This window comes from Aotus nancymaae, unplaced genomic scaffold (assembly GCF_030222135.1).
Source record: "Aotus nancymaae isolate 86718 unplaced genomic scaffold, 86718_ANA_hifiasm-v0.15.2.pri h1tg000103l, whole genome shotgun sequence".
NCBI classification, from domain to species: Eukaryota; Metazoa; Chordata; class Mammalia; order Primates; family Aotidae; genus Aotus; species Aotus nancymaae.
In genome coordinates, this window is record NW_026988518.1 from 98,262 (window position 1) to 110,673 (window position 12,412).

Consider the following 12,412-nt stretch of genomic DNA (forward strand, 5'->3'; position numbering starts at 1 on the left):
GGGAAACTATAAATGCTATTCAGTGAGACTTGGGCTCTAAAGTAAATGTTCAGGCCATTGCTGCCCTTCACTTGGCCAAGGACACCAGGTAGCAAACTGGCATTTAATAGTCAGTGCACTTTGAAATCCTCGTTACATGTTCTTTCTACACGAGGAAATAGCTTACCTGCTTTTTTGTGTTTTGATTCCTAGTGTATATTTGAACTACAGGCTTACTTCTCATGGAAATCTTAAGATTCTACATGTCAGTGAGAAAATGACCTAGAAATTAGACATTTTCTTTGGAACTCTGGCTGGTCTGTATCATTATTTTAAAAATCTCCTTGATGTTTACAAGCTACCTGACTACTTCATCTTTTATTCTTTAATGATTAGGGTGACCTAGTTCTGCATTGCTTGAAGGTAACATTGGCAGTAATGTGACTAGGTATATGTAGACTTGAAATTAAACTTACCATAAATAAGAGTTCTCTCTCTCCCTCCTTTTCTACCTCTTACTGTTTCAAATTCCCTATCCCTTGTGAGTTAAAAGTGCTAAAATTGCATTCTTTTTCTTTTAAACAGGCTGCTTCCTTGGGACTACTACAGTTTCCTATTCTTAATGCTTCTGTGGATGAAAACTGCCAGAATATAACATATAAGGTTGGCTATACAGAGTGAAAATGTTCTTATTATTAATAGAAGATGGGGCAAATGTGCTTGTAGATTAGAAAGACTTCCATTGTACCTCAAATAGTGATCTTTTTTAGACTAGAATTAAAGGTATAGGGTAAAACATTAAACTTACGTATAATTTATTGTTACTGTTGTTTTTGTGGTCAATGATACTGTTTAGATAAGAAGATTCTTAAAATCATTTTTAAGCTCTTTTTTTGTTTGTTTTCTGCTGAAAATAATGGAAATATATAGCTGTATGGCAGTAGATTATGTTACCTACTCTACTTGCCCTCTCAAAAAGAACCAGCTCTTTCACAATTGAATTCCTGGAATACTATTATTATTATTATTATTATTATTATTGGTAGAGTCTTACTCTGTCACCAGTTTGGAGTGCAGTGTTGTAATCGTGGCTTACTGCAACTTTGACCTCTCAGGCTCAAGCAATCCTCTTGCCTCAGCCTCCTGTGTAGCTGGGACCACAGGCATGCACCACTATGTCCAACTAACTTTTAAATTTTTTGTAGAGACGGGTCTCATTATGTTGCCCAGGCTGTTCTTTAACTTCTGGGCTCAAGCAATCCTCCTGCCTTAGCCTCTAAAGTGCTGGGATGACAGGTGTAATCCCACTGTGCCTGGCAAAGTCCTGAAATTTTAAGATTAATAATAATTTCAGGCCGGGCGCGGTGGCTCAAGCCTGTAATCCCAGCACTTTGGGAGGCCGAGGCGGGTGGATCACGAGGTCAAGAGATCGAGACCATCCTGGTCAACATGGTGAAACCCCGTCTCTACTAATACAAAAAATTAGCTGGGCATGGTGGCGCGTGCCTGTAATCTCAGCTACTCAGGAGGCTGAGGCAGGAGAATTGCCTGAACCCAGGAGGCGGAGGTTGCGGTGAGCCGAGATCACGCCATTGCACTCCAGCCTGGGTAACGAGTGAAACTCCGTCTCAAAAAAAAAAAAAAAAAGGAATAATTTCAGTGAGAAAAGTAAAAGTTTGAATTCAATATATATGTATTTTATCGCATATCTTCTATGTGGAGTGAAAGTTTCTTAAGATTGAGAACTCTTTTTGAGATACCATTCCTTATATTTACTTTTCATTAGAAATGTACAACCAGAGGCTGGGCACAGTGACTCGAGTTTATAATCCCAGCAAGCTGAGGAGGGTCGATCACCCGAGGTCAGGAGATGGAGACTAGCCTGGCCAACATGGTGAAACCCCGTCTCTACTAAAAATACAAAAATTAGCCAGGCATGGTGGCCCGCACCTATAGTCCCAACTACTCAGGAGGCTGAGGCGGGAGAATCGCTTGAACCCAGGAGACGGAGGTTGCATTGAGCCGAGATTGCGCTACTGCACTCCAGCGTGGACAACGAGAGCAAAACTCCGTCTCAAAAAGAGAATTAAAGGAAAAGAAATGTACAACCAGAAAGTGAGCTTAGATATTCTGGGAGGTCAGATCCTATATGGTTAATAGAGTCAGCTGTATTAATTTTTATTTTTATTTTAATATCTCCTGATTGAGTATATACTTGTCACAAAAATTTCGGGCAAGAAAGTAATGATGTTGGCCAGGTGTGGTGGCTCCTGCCTATAATCCCAGTACTCTGGGGGACAGAGGTGGGAGGATGGCTTGAGCCCAGGAATTCGAGACCAGCATGTGCAACAAAGTGAGGACACGCCCATCTCCACAGAAAATAAAATTATTAGCGGGGCATGGTGGTGCGTGCCTGTAGTTTTAGCTACTTGGGAGGGAGGCAGGAGAATTATATGATACCTGCACTCCAGCCTAGGTGACAGAGTGAAACTGTGTCTCAAAAAAAAAAAGATGTTTACCCTCAATTCCATGACCCTAAGAGAGCTCACTATTTATGTTGAGATATACATCTTTCCAGGATTTCATTTTTACATACTTTTTAAAAGATATAGAATTATTCATATTTTTCTTTTTTTTTTCTTTGAGATGGAGTCTCGCTCTGTCACACAGGCTGGAGTGCAGTGGCACGATCTCAGCTCACTGCAACCTCCACCTCCTGGGTTCAAGCAGTTCTCTGCCTCAGCCTCCTGAGTAGCTGGGATAACAGGCGCCCACCATCACACCCAGCTAATTTTTGTATTTTTGGTAGAGACAGGGTTTCACCATCTTGGCCAGACTGGTCTTGAACTCCTGACCTCATGATCCACCCACCTTGGCCTCCCAAAGTGCTGGGATTACAGGTGCGAACCCCCACACCAGGCCTTGTATTTTTCTTTAACTTTCTTTTTTCTTTTTTGAGGCAGGGTCTCACCCTGTTGCCTATCTAAAGTATTCCCATAGAGAATATCTATGCTGTAGTGTAATCATGGCCTCACTGCAGCCTCAACCTCCCACCTCAGCCTTCCGAGTAGCTGGGACTACAGGTATGTCCCGCCATGTCCAGCTAATTTTTGTAATTTTTTTTTTTTTTTTTTTTTTTTTGTAGAAATGGGGTCTTGCCACGTTGCCCAAGCTGGTCTCTTAACTCCTGGGCTCAAGCGATCCATCCACCTCAGCCTCCCAAAGTGCTGGTATTACAGGCATGAGCCACCATGCCCAGCCTTTTCTTTCTCATTTACTATATTGTAGACATCACTGTGTAACAACAAATACAGCTTTGTTATCATTTATCTAGCTAATGACCTATTTATAAACATTGTGATTATTTGCAGTTTCTCAAACTTATAAACAGTGTGTACTCAACATCCTTGTATATCCCTACATACTTCTGCATTTAGTTCCTTAACACAAATTTTTATAAATGTTGGTACCTATTGTCATATGTTCTTCAGAAAGTCTTTACAGGTTGAATATTCCCTTATCCGAAATGCTTGGGACCAGAAGTGTTTTGGATTTAAGATTTTTTTTTTATTTTGGCATATTTGCACATACAGAAGAGACTTCTTGGGGATAGGATCCAAATCTAAACATGAAATTCACTTATGTTTCATATACCCCTCATACATATAGCCCAAAGGTAACTTTATGCAATATTTTTAACATTTTTGTGCATGAAACAAAGTTGAGTTTTCTTCTTTTTTTGACACAGGGTTTTGCTCTGTTACCATGCGTAATCATAGCTTATTGTAACCTAAAACTCTTGGACTCAAATGTTCTGCCCACCTCAGCCTCCCAAGTGACTGAGGCTGCAGGTGTGTGCCATAATACTCAGCTAATTAAAAAAATGTTTTTTGTAGAGATGGGGTCTTGCTATGTTGCCCAGGCTGTTCTCAAACTCCTGGCCTCAAGCAATCGACTGTGTCAGTCTCCCAAAATGTTGGGATTGCGGGCATGAGCCACTATGTCCTGCTAGAATCAGTTTTGGCTGCATTTTTTTGTTACTGATGGGCTCTGATATGGTTAAATATTTTAAAACGAGAACTATTTCAACAACTATGCAGCATAATGTTTAAGGATAAAATACTGAATATATTTTTTATTATATATGTATTTTATTACATAATGAGGAATGCTGAGGTGCTTAATCCATCCCATAAATTGAAAATAAAAACTTTACATTTCTATATTTTTGTCAGTATACAGGATTCTGAAGATGAATCTTGACTCTGGGTGATAAATCGGTTTTCAAGGGAATTGGCTATGTTTTGACTGTGATTCATCACATGACATCATTTCGGCCCTCAAAAGTTTCAGATGTTGGAGCATTTCAGATTTCAGATATTTGGACTAGGGATGCTCAACCTGTACCAGTTACATTCCCACTAACAATATTGGGAAATAGCCTATTGCCCTATATTCTTATCAACGAAAATTATCATCTTCAAAATATATATATACATATATAAATATAGACATAGATATATATTTTTAGACAGTCTCACTCTGTCACCTAGGCTGGAGTGCAGTGACACCTTCTTGGCTCAATGTGACCTCCACCTCCTGGGTTCAAGCGATTCTTGGGCCTCAGCCTCCTGAGCAGCTGGGATCACAGGCCTGTGCCACCATTCCCAGCTAATTTTTGTATTTTTAGTAGAGACAGCTTTCAGCATGTTGGCCAGGCTGATCTTGAACTCATGACCTCAGGTAATCCACCTGCCTTGGCGTCCCAGAGTGCTGTGATTACAGGCTGAGCCACAGTACCTGGCCCAAAAAATCTTTCAAAAAATATTTTTAAATTATTTATTTTTACTCACTGCCAATCTGGTAAAAATGAGTTTTGGTAGTGGTTTCTAGATGACAGTGAAAGTTGATCCTTTCTTTGCTGTTAGCTTATTAATTAAAAGCCCTACTGTATAATTTTTTATTTTTTAGGCTTCTCATAACATTGGGATAGCAATGGATACTGAGCAGGGTTTGATTGTCCCTAATGTGAAAAATGTTCAGATCTGCTCTATATTTGAGATTGCCACTGAACTGAACCGCCTCCAGAAATTGGGATCTGTGGGTCAACTCAGCACCACTGATCTTACAGGAGGAACATTTACTCTTTCCAACATTGGATCAGTGAGTAATCATGTTGAAATACATAAACCATAACTTAAGGTTTCTGACCATATGCTTAATTAAAAATAGAAAATGTTACTTGCCATTTGTTCCCTAAAAATCTTAACTTTTATACTCTCTTTTTTTTTTATTTTTTAAACAGATTGGTGGTACCTATGCCAAACCAGTAATATTGCCACCTGAAGTAGCCATTGGGGCCATTGGATCAATTAAGGTACATGTCTTAAATAACAAATATGGAGTTTAAACAAATTCAGGGAGTAAACACAATGAAGAGTAAACATTTCTGAGGTTTCCCCTCATTTTATAGATTTGAGTTTGTGAGTTCGTCTTAGAAAGTCTTTATATATATACTTTAAGTTCTGGGATACATGTGCAGAGCATGCAGGTTTGTTACATATGTATACATGTGCCATGGTGGTTTGCTGAACCCATGGGTTCATCATCTACATTAGGTATTTCTCCTAATGGTATCCCTCCTCTTGCCCCCCACTATCTGACAGGCCCTGGTGTGTGATATTCCCCTCCCTGTGCCCATATGTTCTCATTGTTCAACTCCCACTTATGAGTTAGAACACGCAGTGTTTGGTTTTCTGTTCCTGTGTTAGTTTGCTGAGAATGATGGTTTCCAGCTTTATCCATGTCCCTGCAAAGGACATGAACTCATTCTTTTTTATGGCTGCATAGTATTCCATGGTGTATATGTGCTGTGTTTCCTTTATCCAGTCCAACATTGATGGGCATTTGGGTTGGTTCCAAGTCTTTGCTATTGTGAACAGTGCTGCAATAAACATGCATGTGCATGTGTTTTATAGTAAAATGATTCATAATCCTTTGGGTATATACCCAGTAATGGGATTGCTGGGTCAAATGGCATTTCTGGGTCAAATGGTATTTCTGGTTCTAGATCCTTGAGGAATTTCCACATGGTCTTCCACAACGGTTGAACTAATTTACACTCCCACCAACAGTGTGAAAGCGTTCCCATTTCTCCACATCCTCTCCAGCATCTGTTGTCTCCTGATTTTTTAATGATTGCCATTCTCATTGGTGTGAGATGGTATCTCAATGTGGTTTTGATTTGCATTTCTCTAATGACCAGTGATTATGAACTTTTCCTCTTATGTTTGTTGGCTGCATAAATGTCTTCTTTTGAAAAGTGTGTGTTCATATCCTTTGCCCATTTTTTGACAGGGTTTGCTTTTTTTTTGTAAATTTGTTTAAGTTCTTTGTAGATTCTGGATATTAGCCCTTTGTCAGATGGGTAGATTGCAAAACTTTTTTCCCATTCTGTTGGTTGCTGTTTCACTCTGATGATATTTTCTCTTGCTATGCAGAAGCTCTTAAGTTTAATTAGATCCCATTTGTCTATTTTGGCTTTTGTTGCCATTGCTTTTGGTGTTTTAGTCATGATGTTCTTGCCCATGCCTATGTCCTGAATGGTATTGCCTATGTTTTCTTCTATGGTTTTTATGGTTTTAGGTCTTATCTTATATTTAAGTCTTTAATCTATCTTGAGTTAATTTTTATATAAGGTGTAAAGAAGGGATCCAGATTCAGCTTTCTGCATATGGCTAGCCAGTTTTCCCAACACCATTTATTAAATAGGGAATTCTTTCCCCATTGCTTGTTTTTGTCAGGTTTGTCAAAGATCAGATGGTTGTAGATGTATGGCATTATTTCTGAGGCCTCTATTCTGTTCTGTTGGTTTGTATCTCTGTTTTGGTACTAGTACCGTGCTGTTTTGATTACTGTAGCCTTGTGGTATAGTTCGAAGTCAGGTAACATGATGCCACCAGCTTTGTTTTTTTTTTTTTGCTTAGGATTGTCTTGGCTATGTGGGCTCTTTTTTGGTTCCATATGAAATTTAAGGGTTTTTTTCCAATTCTGTGAAGAAAGTCAATGGTAGTTTGATGGGGATAGCATTGATTCTATAAATTACTTTGGACAGTATGGCCATTTTTATGATACTGATTCTTCTTAACCATGAGCATGTGGACACAGGGAGGGGAACATTACACACTGGGGCCTGTCGGGGGGTGGGGCGCTAGGGAAGGGTTAGCAGAGGGTGAGGGGGTAGAGGAGGGATAGCATTAGGAGAAATACCTAATGCAGATGACGGGTGATGGATGCAGCAAACCACCATGGCACTTGTATACCTATGTAACAAACCTGCATACTCTGCACATGTACCCCAGAACTTAAAGTGTAATAATAATAATAATAAATTTTTTAAAAATTAAACTACAAAGAAATTCAAAATATGAAAAAAAAAAAAGTGATTGGTGGCCATGATTTCAAAGACACTGACTTAGAATAAGGATTGCAATGATTCTTAACCCTGGCTGCATGTTAGAATCAGCTGAGAGCTTGAAAAGAAATTATGGCCAAGCTCCCCCTCTACCAACTGAATCAGAATTTTGGAGGATGGGACTTGGGTACCCCTATTAATTCAGCATTGAGGACCACTGAGGCAAATAAGCTCCTAGATAGCACTTCAGTACTATGGTTATTAAATGTCATTGTCACTATATTAAGAAGAACATGTTTTAAGAAGAGCTTTTCTTCTTTTCTACACTTACAGTGCTTCCATGTTGAACATCTCTGGGACTTGTCCTCATGAGTTTATTCCTTGCATGTTGGAACCCTCACAAATGCTTTCCTTCAGCCTTTGATTTGCTTTCTAGCAGATAGTAAATTAGCATCTAAGTTATTCCCCCTTCCTAGCATCCACTTTCCCTTCTGGCAAGCAGAGGAGATAGGGAGAAAAAACAAAAACACACAATATGACACTTTTCTTTTCAAATCAAGAGTTCTCTGAGTGATAACTTCTATCACTCATTCTCTTTTCCAATAAGAATTCAATATTTGATTCCTAAAAAATCTGGCTTCCTACAGTTTCCAAACCATTATACCTGTTTAACAAAGTTTTGTGTTCTTTTTCCTTAAAGAGATTTATCTTCTTCTGAATTATGTGTGTATATGTATATAATTGTGGCAAAATACATAAACATAAATTGACCATTGAAACAATTTTTAAGTATATTGTTCAGTGGCATTAAGTGCATTTACATTGTTTGCCACCATCACCATCATCTGTCTCCAGAACTTTTTCATTATCCCAAACTGAAACTCTGTGCCTATTGAATAATCTATTTCCCCAGCCTTTGGTAACTACCATTTACTTTCTGTCTCTTTGAATTAATTTGACAATTCTAGGTACCTCATGTAAGTGGAATCATATAATACTTGTCTTTTTGTATCTGGCTCAAGGCTCATTAATGTTTTGGCATGTATCAGAATTTCATTAATTTTTAAGAGTAAATAAAATTCTATTGTACATAGATATATGCCATGTTTTGTTTATCCATTCATCTGTCAATGAATATTTGGGTTATTTACATTTTTTTGGCTCTCATGAATAATGCTGTTATGAACAGATGAATATTTGATTTACAAATGTCTGTTCAATAGATACATTTTTACATAATCATTTTATCCATGGTTTCTTCAAGCCATGAAACATAGTTCTTAGAGTAGCAATCTTATTCATCACGTAATGTTTGTTGGGTAGAGACAAATAGTATTTAATTCCTTTCTCCCTTTGTGTCATCTTTCCTTTGCTATTTTGCTTTCATTATAGAATTTTAATTCCTTCTTGCTAAATTGTTTAAGTCATTAAGTCTTCCATGTTACTCAATTCTCAGTATTCATTTTCCTTGACTTACTAGTTGACCTTGAGATGACTGATAATCCAACCTCTTTGGAAAACTTTCTTAATGTTGACTTGCAGAATACCTGGCCATTTTCATTTTCCTCCTGTGTCACTGCCTTTTCCCTCTAAGTCTCCTTTACCCTATACTTCCTCATGTTCCCAGTCTCTACACATTGAAGCACCCCAGGATTCAGTTCTTACCCCTTTTCTTTATCTGATCTTTCAATACCATTTATACACTGAAGACTCCCTAGATTTATATCTCTAGACTGGACCTCACTTTTGAACTTTAAACTCTTGTATCTTGCTTGGATATGTAAAGGTATCTTGAGTTTTAACATGTCTAAAACTGAGTTCCTGCTCCTTCCTCACTGACCCCCACCATCAGACTTGCTCCTCCTAAAGTCTTCCCCTTTCAGTGAATGGCCATTCTGCTCATGCTCATGCACTTACAAGGGCTTCTCATCTCACTCGGAATCAAAGACAAGTAGTTGAAGTGGCCTATATGGCTTTACACAGATGTTACTCAGTGTCATCAGGGATCCACATCTGACTGCAACTGTTGTATCCCAGCCATGAGAAGATCAGTACAGAAAAACAGAGTAGGGCTTAGAAACTTTTATAGCAGTTTGACAGGATGCTTTTATGTCTATTGAATCTAATAATAAGTTGGGGCTTATATTTTGTCTGTCTTTTTTTTTTAATGGGGAAAAGATATATATTTAGAAATAGCCAGCTGGGCTCATTTTTAGGTGATCCCAATTTTGTTGGCAACATCCAAAGCACTGTAATCAGGAGCCAATGGAATATATGCCTTCCTTTCTCCATCAGGCCTGATCAAGGTGTTGACCTTGGCCACAAAAGTGTCATAGAGCGTCTTCACAGCCTGTTTGATCTGGTGCTTATTGGCTTTATCATCTACAAAGAACACAAGCGTGTTGTTGTCTTCTGTCTTCTTCCTGGCCAACTCAGTAGTTGGAGGAACTTGAGGATGGCTTGTTTCCTCACTGCTTTCAGTGAGGAAGCCTTGTTTAATTGTCTCTCTCTCCCCAGAACCCAGAAGATTACTTGGCACATAGTGGGTATACAGTAAATAATTGTTAAATATTTGAAATCTGAGATGAAAGTTAATTAATATAGGTATGGGAATTGTACAAGGGAAAGGAAGTACCTTGGAGAAGTTCTGAAAATTTCAGGCACATACTCAAAGATGGGAAGAGTTTTCAAAAGTCATTAGGGATGCCCATTTTTTTTCTCTATTGTAGGGAGAAGGGTTTGCCTGATCTTACGCCATTGTTAGAGCTTGAGCTTTGAGCAAGTGAAGGTTTACTCTTTCTTCTTTTTTTTTTTTTTTTTTTTTTTCCATTTCTAGGCCATTCCCCGATTTAACCAGAAAGGAGAAGTATATAAGGCACACGTAATGAATGTGAGCTGGTCAGCTGATCACAGAGTTATTGATGGTGCTACAATGTCACGCTTCTCTAATTTGTGGAAATCATACTTAGAAAATCCAGCTTTTATGCTACTAGATCTGAAATGAAGACTGATAAGACATTTTTAAACTTTTTGAGCTTCCAAAGAGTATGTAAAGCCTAGCTGTGCCAGTACGTGTTCACCTTTACAATTTGTATTGTAAATGATTTGTATGGTATGATTAAGGTTCTAAGGCACAATATTTGTCACTGTTCTGTTGAACTTTTTACTGAAAATGATTAATGGTATAATGATTCTCCTGGAGCTGTCACATTTTATAGGTTAGAGTGTGACTGCTTAACATGGTGCTGACATCTTTGTGTCAATGGCTTGAAACTGGCAAGGTTAACAAAATTAATGTTACTAAAAGACAGGTAGCCATATACAGACAGTATATGCGCTATTTTTTTTAACTGACTCTTAATGAAACTTTTTAATTATACTTAATTAGGAAAAGGAATTTATATACAAAATATTTTCCATTTCCCTGTAATCATGCTAACTGTTGTATAAAATAAGTGCAATTATACTTCTCTTTTGAGATATCCAATAGTATATTCTTGCTCCGTATAGAGAATATCACCTGTAAATGTCTTATTTATATCAATTAACGTCTTTGAAAAGGGAAGAGTATAAACTGGCCTTAAAAATGTCCAATTATAGTTTTATAACCTGTTAGTCTATTAAAGGTGTTTGTTTAAAATGGATATACTTTTAGAGTTTTGGTAATGCTTTAGCATTTTGTTGGGAATGACCTTCACCTTTGCAAAATTCCCTTATGTAAGGAAGGTATTTTAAATGTAGCAGCCACTGACATTTCTTTTTTTTTTTCTTTTCTTTTTTTTTTTAATTTGCAGAAGTCTACATTCTTTTAACTTTTTGGTCTTCAGTTAAAAAATAGAATAAGAAATTAAGGTCTATTCCATTCTCCATATCCTGGGTAGGAATGTAAATAACAGGAGAAGGAAGAGTCTAATAATAATTATGGATATAAAAAATAATAAATTTTGTATAGAAATGAAGGTTTCATAATGATAATTTTGTTAAAGATCTACTTTAATCAGAAATAGTATCGAGATGAATGTATCCAACATTTCAATTTGCATTCAGAAATCTGTATTGTTTCTAATATTGTCCAGTTGAATACTGTATGCCAAAATTAGTTGTTTAAGTGAAGTTTTGTGACAGAAAAAAGGTTGTTTTAATGTCTATTTGGTTTTTCTCGAAATGGAAATAATTTTAAAATCAGGAAAGAATAAGCCATGTGTGGTGTGACTTGAAACTGTAATCCCACTTATAGGGGAGGCTGAAGCAGGAGGATCACTTGAGACCAGGAGGTTGAAACCAGCCTGGGCAACATACTGAGATCCCATCTCAAAAAAAAAATTTTTTTAAGTTAGCCCAGTGGCTCACACCTGTAATCCTAGAACTTTGGGAGGCTGAGGTGGGCAGATCACCTGAGGTCAGGAGTTCGAGACCAGCCTGGCCAACATGGTGAAACCTCATCTCTACTAAAAATATAAAAAATTAGCCAGGCATGGTGGTGCATGCCTGTAGTACCAGCTACTTGGGAGGCTGAGGCAGGAGAACTGCTTAAGTCCAAGAGGTGGAAGTGGCAGTGAGTAGAGATTGCATCAACCTAGGCTACAGAGAAACACTCCATCTCAAAAAAAAAAATTAGCCAAGGGTGTTGGTGTGCACCTGTAGTCCCAGCTACTCAGGAAACTGAGACAGAAGGATCAACTGAGCCCAGGAGTTCAGAACTGCAGTGAGCTATCATAGTGCCACTATACTCCAGTATGGGTAACAGAGTGAGACCTGGTCTCTAAAAAATAAAAAGAAAAAGAAATAGGTCAAATAAATGCTGTTATTGTAAAATTTCAGATGATACAAAGAGTTACCAATAAAATAAAAAATCATTCATAATATTACCACTATTAACATTTTGATGTATGTATCTGTATATATGGCTATTCTTTTTATTAAAGCAGGATCATAGTATATCTACTATTTTATTATTTGATTTTTAAAATTTAACATTATATTATGGGTAATTTTACATATCAATAAACAATTCCACAT

General features: G+C 37.6%; 1 protein-coding gene across 6 annotated transcripts in view; it reads left to right on the forward strand.

The window, feature by feature from the left end:
* Positions 1–12,333, forward strand: part of DBT (dihydrolipoamide branched chain transacylase E2) — a 45,812-nt gene extending 33,479 nt beyond the window's left edge. For 5 of the 6 annotated variants that reach the window (XM_064370221.1, XM_064370223.1, XM_064370225.1 and 2 more), the window contains 4 exons: positions 565–642; positions 4,951–5,142; positions 5,285–5,356; positions 10,230–12,333. In XM_064370221.1, coding sequence (XP_064226291.1) covers positions 565–642; positions 4,951–5,142; positions 5,285–5,356; positions 10,230–10,397 — 510 coding nt within the window. In that variant the 3' untranslated portion in view covers positions 10,398–12,333. The remainder of the gene's footprint in view (positions 1–564; positions 643–4,950; positions 5,143–5,284; positions 5,357–10,229) is intronic. The other variant, XM_064370222.1, reaches the window with a different exon arrangement.
* Positions 12,334–12,412: the final 79 nt, after the last annotated feature.